General features: G+C 46.2%; 1 protein-coding gene across 1 annotated transcript in view; it reads left to right on the forward strand.

The window, feature by feature from the left end:
* fnbp1a (formin binding protein 1a) overlaps positions 1 to 23,340 on the forward strand; it is a gene marked incomplete at its 3' end in the record, with an annotated part of 88,468 nt that overhangs the window by 60,911 nt on the left and 4,217 nt on the right. The window contains exons 7-14 of the mRNA XM_084309308.1: positions 2,039 to 2,053; positions 3,450 to 3,578; positions 6,872 to 7,018; positions 11,014 to 11,205; positions 15,184 to 15,375; positions 18,356 to 18,370; positions 20,738 to 20,847; positions 22,657 to 22,789. Coding sequence (XP_084165434.1) covers positions 2,039 to 2,053; positions 3,450 to 3,578; positions 6,872 to 7,018; positions 11,014 to 11,205; positions 15,184 to 15,375; positions 18,356 to 18,370; positions 20,738 to 20,847; positions 22,657 to 22,789 — 933 coding nt within the window. The remainder of the gene's footprint in view (positions 1 to 2,038; positions 2,054 to 3,449; positions 3,579 to 6,871; positions 7,019 to 11,013; positions 11,206 to 15,183; positions 15,376 to 18,355; positions 18,371 to 20,737; positions 20,848 to 22,656; positions 22,790 to 23,340) is intronic.

Genomic DNA, 23,340 nt, shown 5'->3' on the forward strand with positions numbered 1-23,340 from the left:
CTCGCTGTACAAGAAATTCCTTCTGTGTGTGTGTGTGTGTGTGCTCTACTGGGCGCACCTTTCTACTCTAGAAAACTGCGAGATAACTCATAACTCGTACACACAAGCACTCTGTCTCTACTCATACAGTAGTTGATGTTTTAGCGCGACGTGGGTATATACACGGGCGAGGATGAAAAGCATGTTAGACTACTTTTTATTCATAAGTTAACGTTCCGTCGGGTCCGCGTGTATTCTCGAGAATGATAATAATAATAATGCAGGACCTCTTCAGATTATATTATCAACGACAGACAGTGAGAAACACAACCCCCCCCCCCCTCTCGCACTGAAGAATATGCATATTAGATCACTCAGTGATTAACACCTATGCGCTGTTTGTGTGTGCGCGCGTGCATGTACGTGACGCGTTGTAGTTTCGGGGAATACAGGGATAATTTAGAACTATACAGTTTAGCAAGAATTAAACATATTTACAAGTCGTATTACGTTTAGCAAGTAAGGATACATATAGATTACACTATATGCACTCGAAATTGTCTTTGTTCTATTTTTACAGATTTCTGAAAAACGGGACTTCCTGAGCATTTGTGAGAGATTTAAATCCTTTTGTTCTCCGCCCACGGGTGCAATAAGCCCCCGTTGACTCCTAAGGGTAAAGTTGCTTTGTCGTTCAATAATAATAATAATTCATAAAAAGTTTATATACTAATAATAATAATTAATTTAATTTATATAGCGCTTCTCAATGACCCGAAGTCGCTGACAGTAGTCGGGAGCAAAGTAAAAACAAAGAAACAAAACAAAGAAACAACAAAGAAACAAAAACAAAAGGAACATGAGACCATGGGGGGAACAGGGAAGACAGCATGAGATAGCACAAAACAGAGCGACAGGAGACAGACATCAATCAGGTTGGAGGGGGGGGGGGTTGTGGGTGGGGGGGGTTGAAGGCAAGGGAGAACAGGTGGGTTTTGAGGCGAGCTTTGAAGGTGGAGAGTGAGGGAGAGTCTCTGATGGACTGGGGGAGGGAGTTCCAGAGTCGGGGTGCAGTGCGAGAGAAGGCCCGATCACCAACATTTTTGAGTTTGGATGTCGGGACACGACGGGACAGTGAGGGAGGCAGTGGAGGAGGACCGGAGGGAACGGGTGGGGCGGTAGGGAAGAAGGAGATCAGTCAGGTAGGGGGGGGCCAGGCTGTGGAGGGCTTTGAAGGTGAGGAGTAGTGTTTTAAAGTTTATGCTGTGTTTGATCGGGAGCCAGTGGAGAGAGTGGAGGACAGGAGTGATGTGTTCGCGGGACCGGGTGTTAGTGAGGAGGCGGGCGGCTGAGTTTTGGACCATTTGCAGTTTATGGAGGGAGCGGGAGGTGATGCCAGTGAGGAGGGAGTTACAGTAGTCCAGGCTCAAAGCGCTTTACAACGTAGGGTTAGAGAAATTGCCTCCTTCACCACCACTGGTAGCACCCAACCTTGGGCTACGCAGGCTCAATGGCTGCCATACACTGGCACCCGGCACACATCACACTACACAACGGCTGAGGAGACAGGGATTGATATCAGCCAATTAAGGGGAAGGGTGGCCTTGATGTCAGAGACTTGATTGGGAATTTGGCCAGGAACGTCAGGGAAACCCCTACTCTTTACGATAGGCGTCCTGGGTTCTTTAACAACCAAATTCAGTCAGGACCTCGGTTTAGCGTCTCATCCGAAGGACGCCACTTGCAGCTGTACGCTGTCCCTAGTGCCCCCTGCTGGACAACAACACCACTTTCCGCCTTGACCGGGGCTCAAACCGGTGATCTTGTGCTCATGAGTCCAGAGAGACCAGACTGTGGCACAATCTACCAGACTGACACAGACCTGAGAGGTTCCTTGTGTCAATAACAACCTGAAGGAGCCTTGGGTTTGAAAGTGTCCAATTTAAAATGGAGGTTCCAGTCTTTAACTAATGGCATCCTGTCTCTCTCTCCCTCTCTCTCTGTCTCTCTCTCTTCCTCTCGCTCTCTCTCTCTCTGGCTGACTGTCTCTCTTTCTCAGCGATGTTCATTAAAGGTAATACCTCATAACTATTTGATTGAATCTATATTATAGAATTTCTTGGTTTGTGTGTGTGTGTGTGTGTGTGTGTGTGTGTGTGTGTGTGTGTGTGTGTGTGTGTGTGTGTGTGTGTGTGTGTGTGTGTGTGTGTGTGTGTGTGTGTGTGTGTGTGTGCGCGTGTCGGATGTTATGCTATAGGTCTACTGAAAAATCATTCATACAATGTGAAATCAATGTGGAAATTCAACTGCAATAATCTGCAGAACTGATTATCAAATTAATCAAAATGTGTTATCTGTTGAATAAATGTATACATTACCTGTATATGTTAAATGTGTTAAATAGTTCATTAATAGTAGTTTATTTGAAGTGTTATATGTTTAATCTATGTGTAATTGATACATTTATTAGTTAGTATAGTTAGTTTATTTTGATTTCTATGCCAAATATTTGGCCCATCCCACTTGGGCTAATATATCACAGCCAAGGGGTGTTATTCGGGCTGATGCAAAGCAGAGCTAGTTGTGATATATTAACCATATACCATGGCCTGAAGTGAGGTACTATCCTCATGACAATTTGGCAGCTGCTAACTTGGCGTAAGACGCTCTTAATACATATCAAGTCGGAGCTGTTCAGAACGCATTCAGACCAAGCTGCCGGTGAACCAAGATTAACTGGTTAGACTTGCTAGCAATGCTAACATAACAGTTTTGTACAGTAGTAACAGACATACGAGACAGCTAACACTAAGGTCGCGTTCACACCTACCCTGTTTGGTCCATTTGAAGTGAACCATGGTCCCTTTAGATCAATAGTCCGTTTTGTTTGGAGAGGTGTGAACACAAACCAAACTATTGTGAGGACCAACAACCGAACCATGGTCCTCTTGAAAAGTTGGGACTCGGTCCGTTTCAAAGTGGAGTATGGTGCGGTTTGCTGTTGGTGTGAACGCAATCGAACTTTATTTAGTACCTAATCTAGGAAGCAAAGTAGCCTACAGTGCATTGCAGTGTGTGCTCCGCAATAGTCAGACTCGCGTCAATAGTCAGACTCGCGTTGCGCGCGTAATGACAGTCTCTATAATTGTTAATGAGTGGACACTAGGGGGCAGTGTGGAGTGCGTCCTTTCAGGAAAACCACTTTCCAACTTCCCCAGAGTATGATGCCATGATAAACTTGACAATATCTGAATCCAAATGCCTTGTCTATGGGAAAATATATTGGATTTTAAACTATCGCCTCATTAAGGTGTACTAACATTTGGTTGGTTGTCTCTCTCTCTCTCTCTCTCTCTCTCTCTCTCTCTCTCTCTCTCTCTCTCTCTCTCTCTCTCTCTCTCTCTCTCTCTCTCTCTCTCTCTCTCTCTCTCTCTCTCTCTCTCTCTCTCTCTCCCCCCCCCCCCCCTCAGGCTCGTCAGACAGCCCAGCAGAAGCTCCAGGCAGCGGAGGAGTCTAAGAAAGATTATCTGTCGTCTCTGCAGCAATTCAACCAAGACCAGCAGCAACATTATCACACACTGGTGCCTGTTATATTTCAGGTACTACTATCCCTAACCCTACCCTACCATAACCTAACCTAACTTAACTTAACCTAACCGTAGCCCTAACCACACACTGGTGCCTGTACTAGTAACCCTAACCCTACCCTACCCTACCCTACCCTACCCTAACCCAACCCTAGCCCTAACCACACACTGGTGCCTGTACTACTAACCCTAACCATAACCCTACCGTAACCTAACCTAACCTACACTGTAAAAAATAAATGTTTTTTCACAGGTAATTCATTCATTCATTATTTTACAAATTACTTTGGTTTTTCTACTTTAAGTGTAAATGCCATAAAAATACAGTAAATTACCTTTTATCAAAATATTAACCATTAAATAAAGGTTGTAATCTGTAAATGTATTTGATTTGACTGTAATTTGACAGTGAGTATTTGGCAACCGTTGATGCCAGACATTTACCGTTTTCTTGCAGATTTTTTTCTTACAGTGTAACCTAACCTAACCTAACCTAACCTAACCTAACCTAACCTAACCTAACCTAACCTAACCTAAGAATAAATATATATGCGGTATATACAGCATTATTGTACATGCTATCATACAGAAAATCATGAGTGGAAAGCAAATACCGGTGGTGCACCGGTCGTCTGAGGGTCATCTGAGGTGGACCAGCAGGCTCAGGGTCATCTGAGGTGGACCAGCAGGCTCAGGGTCATCTAAGGTGGACCAGCAGGCTCAGGGTCATCTGAGGTGGACCAGCAGGCTCAGGGTCATCTGAGGTGGACCAGCAGGCTCAGGGTCATCTGAGGTGGACCAGCAGGCTCAGGGTCGTCTAAGGTGGACCAGCAGGCTCAGGGTCATCTGAGGTGGACCAGCAGGCTCAGGGTCATCTGAGGTGGACCAGCAGGCTCAGGGTCGTCTGAGGTGGACCAGCAGGCTCAGGGTCATCTGAGGTGGACCAGCAGGCTCAGGGTCGTCTAAGGTGGACCAGCAGGCTCAGGGTCATCTGAGGTGGACCAGCAGGCTCAGGGTCATCTGAGGTGGACCAGCAGGCTCAGGGTCGTCTAAGGTGGACCAGCAGGCTCAGGGTCGTCTGAGGTGGACCAGCAGGCTCAGGGTCGTCTGAGGTGGACCAGCAGGCTCAGGGTCGTCTGAGGTGGACCAGCAGGCTCAGGGTCGTCTGAGGTGGACCAGCAGGCTCAGGGTCGTCTGAGGTGGACCAGCAGGCTCAGGGTCGTCTGAGGTGGACCAGCAGGCTCAGGGTCGTCTGAGGTGGACCAGCAGGCTCAGGGTCGTCTGAGGTGGACCAGCAGGCTCAGGGTCGTCTGAGGTGGACCTGCACATCGAGGCCATCACAGTCGCCGGTGTGCCAGCTGCTGCGTCCAAACACATCCAGTGTCTTTTCAGCAGTCCAATCAGAATCGGAATCAGAATCAGAAAGGTCTTTATTGCCAAGTAGTTTACACATACAAGGAATTAGATTTGGTCGTTCGGTGCAACATTAACGGACAGACAATTAAAGTAGAATAAAATAAAATGGAATATAAACTAATTTAAAATAGAAGTACAATAGAATAGAATAGAATTATAAAATAAAATAGGCCAGGGCTGTACAATTGTGCACGATGTGGCAGAGTATATACACAAATTAGAATAAAAATAACAATACAGTCGGATGGAATATTTAACAGTGCTGCGCTCTGCGGTGGAACAAATGCATGTGTGGCTCTCTTTGTAGGCCACCTCCTGCTCCATCTGAGGGTTGGTGAGTGGGGTCATCAACTAGGGGGCCAGCGCCCTAAAACAGGTCATTAGAAGAATAGAAGCCTACAGTTGCTAGAATGATTAATTATGCACAGATACTTTTCAATTACCAATGTGTCTCCAGCTTCTCCTTGCTCGAGGTGCACACTTGCAGAGCTGTTCTGTAAGATGTAGAAGTCATATGCACCTCCTGGGAAGCAGGAGACCACATTGAGCAGGTGGTTCTTGGCATCGCAGATGATTTGAACGTTGATGGAGTGGTATTGCTTTCTGTTGAGATATGGAAACGTATCTGGGGAGGGTGCCTTGATGTGCATGTGCGTGCAGTCAATTGCGCAGATGGTGTTGGGCAGACCAGCATTGGCATGGAATGCTTTCTTGATGCCCACCCTGTCACCTAGCTCCCCCTGCACGTGTGGTGACGCAGGGCTTGAATGTCTGCTCCAGCTCCTCTGTGCTGGCTCCAGGGTATTCCACAGCTCCATTATGTCTTGTCCCACTAGGTACTTATCACTCTCTGCGAATAGGTCCGCATGGTCGTGGTACTGGCGCTCCCTCCTCAGCGCACGATCAGCGATATCTTCCAACAGCAGTAGATATGCCATATTGTGTGTATAGGCCTAGGGTGCAGACTTTTAAATAGTGTGATTGATCACTGATTATTGGATGACATGGTTCAATTTACAGTACATGATTGAGTAAGTCCACGTGCAAGTTCAAGGTTTTATTTGTCACATGCAACATACCAGTAAGATGAGCAGTGGAATGTTTCTCTCTGGCTCTTACAATGCGCACACTAAGCAAGGTAACAAATAAATAAAACCAATAATAAGAAAAGAACAATAGAGACCAAGATGGTATATTGACAATTAATATATAATGGCAAATATTTAGCCTACATGAAAGGAATGGGATGTGTTGAGAGCTATTCCACTATGGCTACATACACGTGATTGAGTTTAGTGCTTATTTATTAATTTATTCGCTGCCATTGGCAATGTTTGTGTAGTGCTTTTATTTATTTTAAGACATCACGATGCCCCGAAGAATCATGACCATAAATGTGAAACGTAATTCTTAATGATACAAATATTATTGTGCTTATTATTATTATTATTATTATTATTATTATTATTATTATTATTATTATTATTATTATTATTATTATTATTATTATTATTATTATTATTATTATTATTATTATTATTATTATTATTATTATTTAAATCCGAGGATGTCTGTAGAATCAATGTGAACGCAATCAGACGTGAATGCAATTTTCCACAAATTAAGAACATGGTCGCACACCAATCTGGCATATCTACGACTGCTTTTCCACATTCTTAAATCCTGTTCTTCCCAAATCCCAGATAAGAAACCATTCAGGAATGCCAGAATTGTCCCGGGAACTTTGTCTTCTTAACTTTTTCGTAATTGCGTTCAGGAATGAGATCCAATGTTATTTCTCTTTATATTAAACATGATCTGACTCTACATTGACTATGATGTGTTGTTTGTCTGCCTACCTGTCTGTCTGCCTTTCTGTCTGTCTCCAGCGTCTTCAGGACATGGAGGAGAGGCGTATTGACAGAGTGGGTGTGGCCATGCGGACATTCTCAGAGGCAGAGAGGAAGGTTCTGCCGGTCATCAGCCGCTGCTTTGAGGCCATGAGCCACGCTGCCCAGAGCGTCCAGCCACAGATGGTAACCTAACCTAACCTAACATAACCTAACCTAACTAACCTAACCTAACATAACCAAACCTAACATAACTAACATAACCTAACCTAACCTAACATAACCTAACTAACCTAACTAACATAACATAACCTAACTAACATAACCTAACATAACCTAACTAACCTAACTAACATAACCTAACTAACATAACCTAACCTAACCTAACCTAACATAACCTAACTAACATAACCTAACTAACATAACTAACATAACCTAACTAACTTAACCTAACCTAACATAACCTAACTAACATAACCTTACTAACCTAACTAACATAACCTAACATAACCTAACTAACCTAACTAACATAACCTAACTAACCGAACCTAACCTAACATAACATAACTAACATAACCTAACTAACGTAAGGTTATCCTATAACCCTAGTTATATGAGTATAGCGAGCGCTCTGCTCTATTTGGAACTATCCCTTTATCCACTCTAATAATGAATAACTTTCTCCACATGCACACACCTATCCGCCTGGCCACACCCACATCCGCTCCTCTATATAAGCGGGGTCGTGGCCACACCATCAGCTCCTTCCCAAGTCTTTTACCACCGAAGGCGAAGACCATGGTGTCCTCAGTGAGTCAGAGCAGAGCGCTCGCTATACTCATATAACTAGGGTTATAGGATAACCTTACCTTATAGATCGTATAGCTTTACGTTCTGCTCTATTTGGAACACAGGAGCTGAGCAGAGCGAAAAGCTTGACAGATGTACCCACTGAGGCCCCCCACAACCATCAGAACCGGGGAGGACCCGAGCCCCCTGGTCCCCCCTAGAGGGGGATGGGAGGGAATTGGATCCGACTGTGCGAAGAGGGTTTAGCACCTCAAACGCACAGGGTGAGCAGACCGTGGGACTTACCTTCATTCAGAAGGACCCGCGACCACTCAGGCGCGTATCCCACATGCCACCAGGGAACGGACGAGAAGCAAAACACCTCCGTCACAGCCCCCAACATCACAGGGTCAAAGGTCAAGAACCCAACCCCGTGGCAAGGCCGCAGCAGCGGAGCGCGGAGGAGGTCCCAGCCCTAGGACAACCTGAGGGACAGGACCCCTCGAAAAAAGGGGGCCTGGTGAGGCCAACGAGGCCATAGCATCGGGACCCCACCAGACGGTCACTGGTAACACCACCCCCCACATCGCCAGCGTATCGGACAGGGCCCAAATCAAGAGCAGGCCCTTCCCCCCCCTCGGCACGCCGCTCTGAAGAGGCTACTCCCCCACAACACTGCAGGGCCAGTCGGCGTGCCGGGGAGACAACCCCCAAGGAGGTTGATCCCTCAATCCAGGCAACAGGCCCCAAGAGCAGAACTCGACCTGTGCCTGGAGCACTGTGGACTAGACAGGCGCCTAAAGGGCCTACTGTGAGAACAGTATCCCGGCGGAAGGGGCGTTCGGTATGCTTTGCACCATGTCATAACCTCCACAAACCCGACCCCTCCAGCGGGGTCGAGGTTCAAAGAGGAGGCTGCCACAATTGGCAGACGTCATGAAAGGTGCGGGGGCACACTCTCGGGCAGACGGGGTCAAGCCCGGCCTCAACCCGAGAGTCGACTCTGCTACCAACACACCGGGGAACCAACCACCCCCCTATGTTTAGTTTAACAGGAGGCGGTTGTTCCCTTAACCCACCAAGAAAACTTAGAAACATAACTGCGCGTATACACAGGCTATACAAGCAGTACAAGTGTTTCAGTTTTCAAAGGGTTAACCCAGGCCAACAGGTCGACGAGAACGAGTTCGGACCTGGGCCTGGCGGACCGGGACCTACACAGGGATGCCTAGAGGGGTTAACAGAAACCTCCTCGACAGCTCCCTCCCATCCCCGCCCAGCAGGGGGAGGGAGGGGTGAAAATAAATGGAGAAGGACCAGGCCCCCTAACACAGCGCAAGGTACAACACAGTATGGACCAAGCACGTCACTGTTAAGGGCAACTCGTAGTGGCATACACATGACACACACATCCACAACATCAATCCCTGCGACGCCCGGGCCGACCCAGCATTTCCCCCCCGGAAAAGCACAAAGTCCTTCGGGGGTTCCCAGTACAGCAGATCTGCGCCCCGGCAGACAACGGGTTAACTGACCTGGTCCAGTGCGACCAGAACCAGTCCCGTGTCCTAGTCACGCCGCCATCCCCAGTCCTAAGAGGGGGGTAGGTACGCGTGTCGATCCAAAACATCACAGAGGGCGCCACCAAGATGGTCAGCACGCGAATGCACTGCTCCTGGTGGCCCACCTCATGGGCGTGAGACCCCTCCGCCAATGTATTGATCTACTCCGTCATCTCCCCCCGGAGATGTACGTGAGCCGTCGAGTCTAACCTAGTACACTGGCGCTCGGTAGAGAAAAAAAATCTCCTTCCCAGCCGCCCGCATAAAAAAATGCAGTTTCTATGAATTGGGCAACCAAGGCACGCCAGCCCATAACGTGGTTTCATATTGAAAGCACCCAGGGCCAGCGCTATGTATACGTCGAGACCCAAAACACATCAATGGTGAATTCTAATAAGAAAAACCAGACAACGTTCCCTCCATGCTGTCTGGGACGAGCAGCAGGAAGCCGGTCAATAAGACACAGATATGGGTCTCATACGACGCGTCTGAGGGGAAACCCTGTACATTTTGCTCTTTACACAAGAGGGGAAGACAGAAAATCCACGTGAGTAACAATTGAAAAAGATACATGTAATTATTGAGCCAAGTGACCAAAGGCCCAATACACATTTCAATGGAGAGCAGAGCATTGCATCACCCAACTTTGACAATGACAGTGGTCCGTAGCACGGAGCCTGAAAAAACTCACGGATGTCTCATGGCCAATAGAAAACGCGCCCAGTGACGTATTCCATGGCCGGGGAAATCCCGTGACCCACTTATCCTAATATGGCGTGGGACCAGGGAACTCCCCCCCCCCCCCCTTCCCCCTCCCTATTACGCGCTGACCCCACAGCCCGACAGGGAGACTGACGTACAGGAGGTCCAACCCCCTGGCCAATCAGTAAAAAGGGGGGAGGGGTTTATCAGTTCACCCCATATGACCCCACACCCCGGAAATGATGCAATAACAGAGCAGCGCCATGACACCAGTTGTTTAGCGTGCTACATGAAAAGCGCATATACCTGCTAGGGTAAAAGCCTTACAGTTTGCATGCCAGCCACAGACGATAAACTCGTTTGTGTAACTAACTTTGTGTGAAAAAACTTGCCACCCGCATTTTTACACCTTTACCCCAAGTAAAGAAAAAACAACCGATGTTAAACTCTCCTCCGGGCGCCGCCCAGGCGCACCTGTTTGCCACGACCGTGGAACCAGAAACGCCCCACGAGGCACGGAGGACGCCGCGATAGTGAAGCGCTGGTGGAGGGTAGCGTTGTAATCGTCTAGACCAGGGGTTCCCCGCGGGGGGTCGCCAGATGATAAAATCTTTTTTAAATTAAAATAAAATACAATTTTTTTTTTTTAGAAGCAGGCCAGGCCAGTGTTTCTAGTTGCAGCAGCGCAATAGTTAGATAACCTAGGTGGGGAACAACCAGGAGATCACTGCAACTCACACAAGTTGGAGAACTATCTCTCTCTCTCTCTCTCTCTCTCTTGCTCTCACACACACACAAAGGGAGCCGCATGTGATTGGTGGAGGCGGGACCCTTACAAAAAACTGTTGTTGCTAATCATTGACACATGCTAATCACAATTAATTATGGACAGTCATGTAATTAATCATGATTAAATATTATAATCGATTAGTCTTTATACAACTTTAAAAAAAATGGTGGTCCCAAGATGCCAGCCTCTCAGAGAATGAATCAAGGGAACTGTCTAGGTCTAGGAGGAGTAGGAAAGGAATATCACTCATAACACATCCTCCATGTTTATCATGACTGGACTACAAGCCATTAAGGAGTAGTGTTGCAGGTTTTACATTGTGTTTGTTCGCCCTGCAGGACACTCGCCAGGTGGTTGAGTTGTATAAGTCCGGATTCGAACCCCCGGGTGATATTGACTTTGAAGATTACAGTTCCACCATGAGGCGCAGTGTATCTGAGTCCAGTTACCTTGACAACCGTGCAGAGGGGCCGCGACATAGCCGACGGAACAGCCGAGGAAAACTCTGGCCCTTCATGCGCAAGAACAAGGTACAAGTGAGAGTTACTTGTCTGTAACCGACTCTGACTGACTACTCCAATCAATTGCTGCTGGTAAGCTTATTGGCTAACGTGGCCTAGTGTGCTAGTCTCAACTGCCGAAACGAGCTGGCTTCTAGCTTCCCTAATTATACCTGATTTTGGATTTCTGACATTGGATTGTTTGTTCACATTGAAATTTGGACTTGGTTTGTTTGCTCTCTTTGATTTTATAGACCTGTTCGCTGTATACTGTACATCAGACTCAGTGTGCGTGCATCACCGGGGCAGAAAGGAACATAATCCTGGTCAGAACAACGGGGCAGACTACAATATATATATTATTTGCATTTGTTAGCCATGCTAGCAACCTAAACAATCAATCTATGCCAAAGCTAGATATGTAAAAGGTGAAACAGCCGCTCGCAGCCATGCTGATTTGACTAAATTACATCCAGCTGTTTTCATTTTAAACAACTGTTTCTTACCAGTTTTTGACAATGGTGATGTAATTTATAGGCATGCTGCGGCTTCAATTTTGAAACCTCTTGACTCAGATTCATTACTGGTGACAGATATGATGCTTACCATTGCATCCTTTATGATAAGCTTGGTTGGTCCTTTCTGGCTGAGAGGCGCAACAAACATAGTTTCTTGTTTCTTTTCAAGGCCCTTATTGGTAAGCTACCTCCTTATATCACAACATTGTTGGAATGGAATTGTAAAAACCTATTTATTTTAAGGTCCTCCAAGTTTGCTTGGAACTTGGCAAATCCGCTTTTTCCTTTGATGCCCCTAGCTCATGGAATAACATACAAGTCCAATGCACATGGCAGGCGATTTTTGCCAGGCGACTGATTTTTTTAGCCAGGCGACCGACAGAATTTGATCGCTTCCATTGTTATGAATGAGAGAAGCCACACAGCAGGAGATTTTCGAGCGACGATCGCGCAGCAACTTCTGTCGCCTGGCTAAATATCGCCTAAATCCTATTTTTTTTAGGCAGACAGGCGACACAGCAAGGACAATGGGGAAATAACATGACTTCTACTGGTGTATCATTTGTAATATAAATGTATTTATCAATACATTCATTGATCAATAACCTACGTATTATTACCATGCTACTTATGTTAATTATTCATTAACAGGAACAATTTAAATAAATAACGTTAGTTGGAGAAGGGATGTCTCCCCTGATGTCCTGGTAACATTACATCCTCGCCGGTTTGGCTTTAGTGTTTTTCTGATTTACCAGAAATGCGGACTCCATTACTTCATCATGATCTCCAATCGTTCGCTACACACCGATCAATATTGCCACCTCTCTCACAAACAGTTTGCACGAATATACTCGTTATTGGCAGTCAATGAGTTATTAATGCTGCTTTCATAGCAGTGGTCATAGTAGGCTATCGTAGATCTCTGAGGACATCTTCAGGCCAATCGGTGGTAGTGAACGTATAGCTTACTACCACCTGAACGGTTGTGTGTGGTGTGGGGTGCTAAGCGATTGTCGTAGAGCAACAGCTGATCACATCGCCAGGCGACGTCGCTCGCCCGCATGCTTTGGACTTAAAGATTGAGATTCTCAGAGTTTATGACATTGATCTCTAACCACTGTCTATTGAATTGTACCTGTTTTAGTTTATTTCTTTGTTAGTCCTCGTTCTTTCTTGACATGTTGTTTCTGTCTGTAACTCATTGTCACTGTAAATGAGAGAAACTCATAACGGAGTTTAACTGACTGTATCTGACTGACTATAACTGAAATGTTCTCTACTTTGGAGTTGTACAATTCAGAAATAGGTCGAAACTTAAATATTATTGGCAATTTTGAGTGCTTTGAAATGTTCTCTATATGTCTCCATAATTTGCAATACTTAATACAACTTGTAAATGTGTTAATTATTGTTAGATTGTCCGACAGTATTATTTTCCTCGCTGTGTGGAAAAAACTACAGTTGTGTTGGAGGGGAGTCGCTAAGTACTTTCTGTCTCAGGTGTCGGAGAGGAGACGCGCAGAAATGTCAGCTGGCACCAAAATCCATTCCGAGACAACGGGCCCAGTACTTTGTTGGCGGTGTGAAAATATGCAGAGAAACATTAATATCTTTGGAATCGTTTGTGTTAAATTGTATCTGAATCGGGAGATTATCTTCTCTCCGTAAAAATTTTAAGTGTATCGCTCCGTCGCATAAAGGCTGGCTGGCAGTGTGCACAGAATAAGGCATCTACTCCAGTGCTCGCTCGGCAGGCAGACAGACTTGCACTGCTTGTGCATAATGGAGTATAGAGGGCTCTAAAGCAGAGGTCCCCAACCATCGGGTTGCGGACCGGTACCTAGCTGTGGATAATTTGGTACCGGGCCACTAAGAAAGAATAAAGTTGCTTAAAATTAAATGTATTTTATTTTCATTAGTCTTCCGGGTATTTTATTTAGAAACATTTCCACTTCCGCCCCGCGCCTCACTCCCCGCGTACTTGACTCACTCGCAGGTTTTTAATAAAGGCTTGCTTGCAGTGCGCATAACGCATATAATAAAGGCATAACTGTTCGATTATTGAAGAGAGGCGTCTCCGTCACTGACTGAGGGCAGCGCACACACAATACACACATTACCACGGAGTGACTGTTAACCGTCTCTCACATCATAATGACAAAGCCACAAATCCTCCTCCCCTGCAGCTCACCCTGGAGAAGGTGTTGGTATCATCTGGGTTAATAACTTTCATATCATGTAAAAGAAAAATCTAAATACATTTGAAGATTGTTCAATAAGACCTAAAATGGTCACATATAATACCCCGGGGACATAGAACTGGCTTGGTAGTATATAATACCCCGGGGACATAGAGCTGGCCTGGTAGTATATAATACCCTGGGGACATAGAACTGGCTTGGTGGTATATAATACCCTGGGGACATAGAACTGGCTTGGTAGTATATAATACCCTGGGGACATAGAACTGGCTTGGTGGTATATAATACCCTGGGGACATAGAGCTGGCTTGGTAGTATATAATACCCCGGGGACATAGAGCTGGCTTGGTGGTATATAATACCCTGGGGACATAGAACTGGCCTGGTAGTATATAATACCCTGGGGACATAGAGCTGGCTTGGTAGTATATAATACCCTGGGGACATAGAACTGGCCTGGTAGTATATAATACCCCGGGGACATAGAGCTGGCTTGGTAGTATATAATACCCTGGGGACATAGAACTGGCTTGGTAGCATATAATACCCTGGGGACATAGAGCTGGCTTGGTAGCATATAATACCCAGTGGGGACATAGAACTGGCCTGGTAGTATATAATACCCTGGGGACATAGAACTGGCCTGGTAGTATATAATACCCAGTGGGGACATAGAACTGGCCTGGTAGTATATAATACCCTGGGGACATAGAACTGGCCTGGTAGTATATAATACCCAGTGGGGACATAGAGCTGGCCTGGTAGCATATAATACCCAGTGGGGACATAGAACTGGCCTGGTAGTATATAATACCCTGGGGACATAGAACTGGCTTGGTGGTATCCTGGGTACACTGAGTACCCTGGTTAGTGGATGGTTTGTAGAGCTCAGTAGGGTTAGTGTTACAACAGGCAGAGAATATTTAGTATCTCTGAAAATTATGATGTTCGTTTTGAGTCAATCAGAATGAAAGTAAAGTAAGGACTACTGTATTGATCCGTCCTACTGATATATATAATAAAACAATAACATTAACTGTATTGATCAGTCCTACTGATATATATAATAAAACAGTATTGACCAGCCCTACTGACATGTAAATAAAACAATAACATTAATTCCATTGTCTGTCTGTCTGTCCATCTGTCTGTCTGTCTCTGTGTCTGGCCCTCCTTCTTTCTGTCTGTCTGTCCGTCTGTCTGTCTGTCCTCTATATCTCTCTTTCTCTATGTTTCTCCTTTCCTGTCACTCTCCTCTCTCTCTCCTTCTATCTATCTCTCTCTAGTTGCTGACACTCCTCTCCTCTCCTCGCCAGCCTCCTCCTCCCCCTCCAACCTCCCCTTCCCCAGGGAGCACGGCCAACAGCTCCCAGTCTCCGCCCCCTCCAACCCGGGAGCCAATCACACAGCGGCTGAATGACCTTATGACCTCTGGTTCCAAAACCAGGAAGCAATGCCTCCGAAGCCTCAAGAGAGGAGTAAAACAAACACACACACACACACACACACACACACACACACACACACACACGCACGCACGCACGCACACACACACACACACATACACACACACACACACACACACACATACACACGCTCCTGTACAGGTCTACTGATCAGCTCCCAATTACAAAGGTCCATTCCTCAGGTCTACAGCTCTTGCCCCAATAAGATGACATAAGATATCCCTTTATTGATCCCATTGGGGAAATTCAGGCATCATAGCAGCATGGGGGGGGGGGGCAGGTAGTACAAACAAGCAGTGTAAACAATATAACAAATCAAAATAATTAACTAACTAACTAACTAACTGAAATAAAGTATTCACATAAGGTGCAGTATGCATAATGTAGTATTATTGTCCTTTTTAGGTTCCTAGTAGTTGTAGTTGGATGTCTGACAGCAGTCCCTGCCCACTGTTGTGGAGCCTGATGGCTGCTGGTATGAAGGACTGGCCGAGGCGGTTAGTTGAGTGTCGGGGGGGGTATGAGTCTGTGGCTGAAGGTGCTTCTCATCTTGACTAGCTCGTCGTAGAGGGGGTGGTAGGGGTTCTCCATGATGGCATCCAGCTTCCTTATCATCCCCCTCTCTACCATCACCTCAAGTCTAGGTAGCTCGACTCCCACCACGGAGCTAGCCTTCCTCACCAGCTTGTTCAGTTTGTTGGTGTCCCTCGAGTTAATGTAGCCCCCCCAGCATGCCACAGCATAGAAGAGGACTCTGGCCACTACAGACTGGTATAATGACTGCAGCAGTGTATTGCAAACATTGAAGGACCTGAGTCTCCTCAGGAAGAACAGCCTGCTCTGTCCCTTCCTGTAGAGGGCCTCTGTGTTGTCCAGTTTATTGTCCAGGTGTACCCCAAGGAACTTATATGACTCCACCACCTCCACCTCATCCCCTCGGATGGTGATGGGAATCGGGGGGGGGGGGGGGGGGGGGGGGCTCTTCTTGCCCCTCTGGAAGTCCACCACCAGCTCCTTGGTTTTACTGGTGTTGAGTTGGAGGTGGTTGCTGTCGCTCCACCCCACAAAGCTCTCCACCAGGGCTCTATACTCCTCCTCAATAGAATTCCTCAGGAATGTTTAAGCCAAACCTGGGCTCAAACCCCAGCAATGGTTAGCACTGTTGCCTCACAGCAAGAAGGTTCTGGGTTCAAACCCCAGCAGTGGTTAGCACTGTTGCCTCGCAGCAAGAAGGTCCTGGGTTCAAACCCCAGCAGTGGTTAGCACTGTTGCCTCGCAGCAAGAAGGTCCTGGGTTCAAACCCCAGCAGTGATCAGCACTGTTGCCTCACAGCAAGAAGGTCCTGGGTTCAAACCCCAGCAGTGATCAGCACTGTTGCCTCGCAGCAAGAAGGTCCTGGGTTCAAACCCCAGCAGTGATCAGCACTGTTGCCTCACAGCAAGAAGGTCCTAAGTTCAAACCCCAGTATGTTCTCCCCATGTTTGTGTGTGTTTCCTCCGGGTACTCCGGTTTCCTCCCACACCAAAAGTCATGCATGCTAGGTATATACTCCTGCCATTGTCCTTGACCAAGGTACTGGCATTACAACTGGAGTTGGTCCCCAGTGCCGTGGCTGCCTGCCCACTGCTCCTAAATAGTTAGGATGGGTCAAATGCAGAGGAAACATTTCCCCAAGGGGATTAATAAAGGTACAACTTAACTTAAAGGCGAGAAGACTCGTCCAGCTCCTCACTGTCACCTTCCATGCTTCAGTCACCCCAAAATCCTGGATACAATCCAGAGTCACACCGGTTTACGCCATCTCTTCTCTCGTGATCTGTTCTGATTGTGTGGGTTTGTCTGGATAAGGGTTTTAGAAGCAAGTATACTTTTGGTTTGTTAATTTACTTTAAGGTCAGAATAACCTTTAACAATCTTCTGTTGTTGGGTTAAATGAGGGAATGTCCAGCAAAATAGTTAAATTATAATTAATTGCAGGAATTTATCAGGGACAAAGTGTTACAGTTCAATATTGATTATAATAGTGTAGAATATAAAATAAAATAAACAGAGCACCTGAACACCTGTATCTAACAACCAATTCAGCTGAGTAGTAGGATATCACCCGACCGACATATTCCAAACACTGAAATTGGGTAACAAATCACAAATGCAACATTTAAAGACTGTAAATGGATGAAAATATAAATTGGTCTCTGGATCTCATGGGTCTATGGATCTATGGATCTCTGGATCTCATGGGTCTCTGGATCTCTGGCTCTCTGGATCTCTGGATCACATGGATCTCTGGATCTCATGGGTCTCTGGATCTCATGGGTCTTTGGATCTCTGGCTCTCTGGATCTCTGGATCACATGGATCTCTGGATCTCATGGGTCTCTGGATCTCATGGGTCTCTGGATCTCTGGCTCTCTGGATCTCTGGATCTCATGGGTCTCTGGATCTCATGGATCTATGGATCTCTGGGTCTCTGGATCTCTGGGTCTCTGGATCTCTGGGTCTCTGGGTCTATGGATCTCATGGGTCTCTGGATCTCATGGGTCTCTGGGTCTCTGGGTGTAACAGTCTCTGGATTTCTGAATCTCATGGTCCTCCGGGTCTCTGGGTCTCTCGATCTCATGGGTCTCTGGATCTCATGGGTCTCTGGATCTCATGGGTCTCTGGGTCTCTGGGTGTAACAGTCTCTGGGTCTCTGGGTTAAGGTTGGTAGACAGGTGGTTCATCAGTGCTGTTATGGTTGAGAAGTTATAGGAAGTGCTCTCTCTCTCACACACACACACACATGCACACATACACATATCCGTACAGATAACCTACAGCATTGTCAGTTTGTTAATGTTGTCATGGAAACTAAGTAACCATGGACATGGTGTCATTATTGTTGTCATGGTAATTGTGAGTAACGTTGATGTCATTAATGTTGTCATGATAAATGTAAGTAACAATGATGTCATTAATGTTATGATCTTTCTTCTTGCATCTAAAATGGACAGCTATCACTTAAACTGGTGAGTTCTGTGTGTACTGTATATATATATATAATGTGTGTGTGTGTGTGTGTGTGTGTGTGTGTGTGTGTGTGTGTGTGTGTGTGTGTGTGTGTGTGTGTGTGTGTGTGTGTGTGTGTGTGTGTGTGTAGAGGAAAATGTACGTACATCCAAAACAATTCCACAGGTGCAGGATACATTTTTTTTTAATCTCCCATAGTGATTTGAATTACAACGTTTCACCTGAAAGGTCTTCATCAGGTGCTACCAAACAAGTGAGGGGGTGGGGGTAGATATAGGGCCTTTCCATCAATCATACAATTATACACAAATATATACAATTATATACATTTATACTACCAGGGCTCACCTTATATGATATAGTATTCTATTATAACAAACATTCAGAAGAATACGTATTTAGTTCATTGTACAGAATGAGGACCATATCACATTTAAATTAGTAGAGAATTAGTAGATGGGCAGACATTACATAATATTACAATGCAGGCGGCTGGGTGGTGCAGCGGACATTGCGCTCGTCACCAACGCAAGAGACCGGGTTCGGATCCGGCTGTCAGCGTTGCCTCCGGCTTGGGTCGGCCGTCATACTGGCTCAATTGGCAGAGTTAGCGGGTGGAAGTCGATGGGTGGTAATCTGGACGTTGTGGCTAGCGATTCCTACAGGTCGGTTGGGGGATGCCTGCACAGCAGAGACACTCGAGCCACCTCTTTGAACTGCTGCGGTCAGGCAAGCGATACCGGAGTCTTAAGGCGAGCACAGAAAGACTCAGAAGAAGCTTCTATCCCCAGGCCATCAGGCTGCTAAACAAACAATAAACACTATGCAACAACCATCAAATGCACACAGCACACACACCCACACGCACACACTCACTTAAACCACACAAACACACTTTATATTTATTGATAAAGGATTTGCACTACAACTCGTACACCCACTGTAAATTGTACCTAAATTGCACCTCATCCCATTTCTGCCTTGCACTATATAGTATTGTATTAGTACACTGCACAGTATTGTATATTATATGGTAACTCAGTTACGTCTATTCTGCATCGAACATTGTACATATGTCTATACTGAACACTGTGACCTCATTTTTTTTTTTACTTCTAATTTACATGCTATACTATGTTATTTTATTTCATACTTATCTTGTCTTGCACAGTCTCTGGAGCGTAACAGTAAGAAGCATTTTGTATAAAAGTATTTTGTACTTCTGTATGACAACTATTAAAGAAACTTGAACTTGAAACTTGAAATGGCGGGGGTAGTGTGAGCCTCCCACACGTTACACCTCGCCAATGAGAGTCCGGGCTGGCAGGTGAAAAGATGTGACAGGCTGCGGAGGGGACACGTGATGCAAGGCTTCTATCCTCCCTACAACCGGCCAGTGGGGGGCATATGCGAGCAACGTTCAAGACAGGGGAGGGGAGAATTGGCACAGCGGGTAATTGGGATGGGAGAAAAATTGAAAAAAGTGGATAAAAAATAATAATATTACAATGCATCATTCAGCAGTGCTTCTCAATGGACCTGTCTCAAACCCTGCCCTCTTTTCTTGATCCTCCAATCACAACTGTCGCTTACCTCGGACAAACCAAGTTTGTCCGAGGTAAGCGACAGCTGTGATTGGAGGATCAAGAAAAGAGGGCAGGGTTTGAGACAGGTCCATTAGCTCACGTGCTCAGGAGGGTGCCGGGATGGATGTTGGTATAAAGGCTGGTAACTCACGTGCTCAGGAGGGTGCCGGGATGGATGTTGGTATAAAGGCTGGTAACTCACGTGCTCAGGAGGGTGCCGGGATGGATGTTGGTATAAAGGCTGGTAACGTCTAACGCGACAAGAAGACATTCTGTGGTAAGTCAATAGATTTAAGTTTGTTGATACAATCAATGGAGTCCCTAGTATCTGTGGGAAGAGTGGTCACCCATGATTTTAAACAGTGATCAACATAAGTAGAAATGTTGGTCGTCAGGGACCCAATGCTACTGACAATTAGGGCTGACCTCGATTTGTGTGTGTGTACCTGGTGTCTGTACAGGTCTTGCTGCAGGCAGTCCAGGGTGTGTGTGTGTGTATGTATATATATATATATGTGTATGTGTGTTGTATGTGTGTGTACCTGGTGTCTGTACAGGTCTTGCTGCAGGTGATCCAGGGTGTGTGTGTGTGTGTGTGTGTGTGTGTGTGTGTGTCTGTGTGAGTGTGAGTGTGTGTGGTTTGGTTGGCTAGCAGGTCTAGCAATCTTATTTCTGCATATGTGTGTGCGTGCGTGTGCGTGTGCGTGTGCGTGTGCGTGTGTGTGTGTGTGTGTGTGTGTGTGTGTGTGTGTGTGTGTGTGTGTGTGTGTGTGTGTGCAGGGAGCGGGACCAGAGGACTGCAGCCACCTGCCTCCAGAACAGAGGAGGAAGAAACTCCAGAACAGAATCAGTGACATCAGCAGAGACATCCAGAGAGAGAGAGACCAGAGGTAACTAGAACCCTGACCTCTGACCCTAACCACCCAGAGAGAGAGAGAGAGAGAGAGAGAGAGAGAGAGGGAGAGAGATAGAGAGCGAGAACAGAGAGAACTAGAACCATGACCTCTGACCCTAACCATCCAGAGAGAGAGCGATAGAGAGAGAGAACAGAGATAACTAGAACCCTGACCTCTGACAACCATCCAGAGAGAGAGAGAACAGAGATAACTAGAACCCTGACCTCTGACCTTAACCATCCAGAGAGAGAGAGAGAACAGAGATGAGTAATAATAATAACTTTATTTGTATAGCACCTTTCATACAGGGGATTGCAGTTCAAAGTGCTTTACATCAGTAAGAAATAAGACATAAAATCAGTGTAAAACAAGCAGCAAGAGCAAAGCATAAAGTGGGATAAAATAATGCAGATATATTAATCAAATCATATCAGAACCTCACGTTCCAATAGGCTTCTTGAATTTCTGTAATCTGTTACAAAACACGATAATGGTTATAGTATGCGCCCAGCGGATAGTGGGGCGTAAAGATAAAAGTAAAAATAAGTAAAATAATAGCAAGGGTAAAATGAGCAGACATATAAAATCACAGTTTCTCACATTAGGATCTAACATCCCAACAGGCCACCTTGTTTATGGTTTGATTCAGTTTTAGTAGAATATAAAAGACATGAATGATGAAATGAGCACATAAAGTGCAGACATACTATAAAATCACAGTTTCTTTACAGTGCAATAAAATAGTTCTGGATTACTGTTACTGTACAGTTCAAAGTCGTCTTTACCTTCTGTTTGGTAACCTTGACATCTGACCCTAACCATCCCGAGAGATAGAGAGATATAACCTTGACCTCTGACCCTAACCATCCAGAGAGAGAGAGAGAGAGAGAGAGAGAGAGAGAGAGAGAGAGAGAGAGAGAGAGAGGGACAGAGAGAACAGAGATAACTAGAACCCTGACCTCTGACCCTAACCACCCAGAGAGAGAGAAAACAGAGATAACTAGAACCTGGACCTCTGATCCTAACCATAGAGAGAGAGAGAGAGAGATAGAGAGAGAGAGAGAACTGAGATAACTAGAACCCTGACCTCTGATCCTAACCATAGAGAGAGAGAGAGAGAGAGAGAGAGAGAGAGAGAGAGAGAGAGAGAGAGAGAGAGAGAACAGCGATAACTAGAACCCTGACCTCTGACCTCTGACAAGATACACTACTACACCACTAAGATACCCATGTACATGTCGAAATACTTCCCAAAGGTCAGTGAATTCCACAACCACAACACCAGAGGGAGTTCCACGAATCCCAGATTCGGCTCAAACAAGGGACTAACCACGTTTCGCAATTATGCCACAATAATGTGGAACGCCCTACCCACAGCTGTAAAATAATGTGAATCCCTACCCTCCTTCAAAACCACTCTCAAAGAGCACCTACGGGAGGCTGCAATTCGAAACTGGCCCCGGTAAATGTCCAAACTGTACTGTATTGTACCCATTCTGCAATCTGTTAATAAAGTTTTCAATCAATCAATCAAAACCCTAACCACCGAGAGAGGGATAACAGAGATAACTAGAACCCTGACCTCTGACCTAACCACTTAGAACCTTCTCTATGCTGTAAAAGGAATAGAATATGTGACTGAAATAAAACTGATTCTGATTCAGTCCAGTCGTGCTTCTAGTGTTCTAAGCCCAGCCCTTGTCATGTTGTGCAGGTTTGATTATTTCCTGTTTGGTGTTCATCACAGCTCAGTTGATGTATGGATTGGAATGTTCATTCTATATGACTGTATCTCTATGTCAGGGACGCTCTAGCGAAGATGCGGGAGGTTTATGAGAGGAACCGGGGGATGGGAGACCCAGGCAGCCTGGACCCCCGTCTGGACGAAATCACACACACCCTGGACCGCCTGCAGCAAGACCTGCACAGACACCAGGTACACACACACACACACACACCCTGGACCGCCTGCAGCAAGACCTGCACAGACACCAGGTACACACACACACACACACACACACACACCCTGGACCGCCTGCAGCAAGACCTGCACAGACACCAGGTACACACACACACACACACACCCTGGACCGCCTGCAGCAAGACCTGCACAGACACCAGGTACACACACACACACACACACCCTGGACCGCCTGCAGCAAGACCTGCACAGACACCAGGTACACACACACACACACACACACACACACCCTGGACCGCCTGCAGCAAGACCTGCACAGACACCAGGTACACACACACACACACACACACACACACACCCTGGACCGCCTGCAGCAAGACCTGCACAGACACCAGGTACACACACACACACACACACACCCTGGACCGCCTGCAGCAAGACCTGCACAGACACCAGGTACACACACACACACACACACCCTGGACCGCCTGCAGCAGGACCAGGGCCCTGTTCCCCGTACGTGGGAAGTTTAGTTCAGTTAGCTGGATACACTGGCCACGCCCTCG

Source organism: Notolepis coatsorum (assembly GCF_963971535.1).
Source record: "Notolepis coatsorum genome assembly, chromosome: 2".
In the NCBI taxonomy this organism is placed as follows: domain Eukaryota; kingdom Metazoa; phylum Chordata; class Actinopteri; order Aulopiformes; family Paralepididae; genus Notolepis; species Notolepis coatsorum.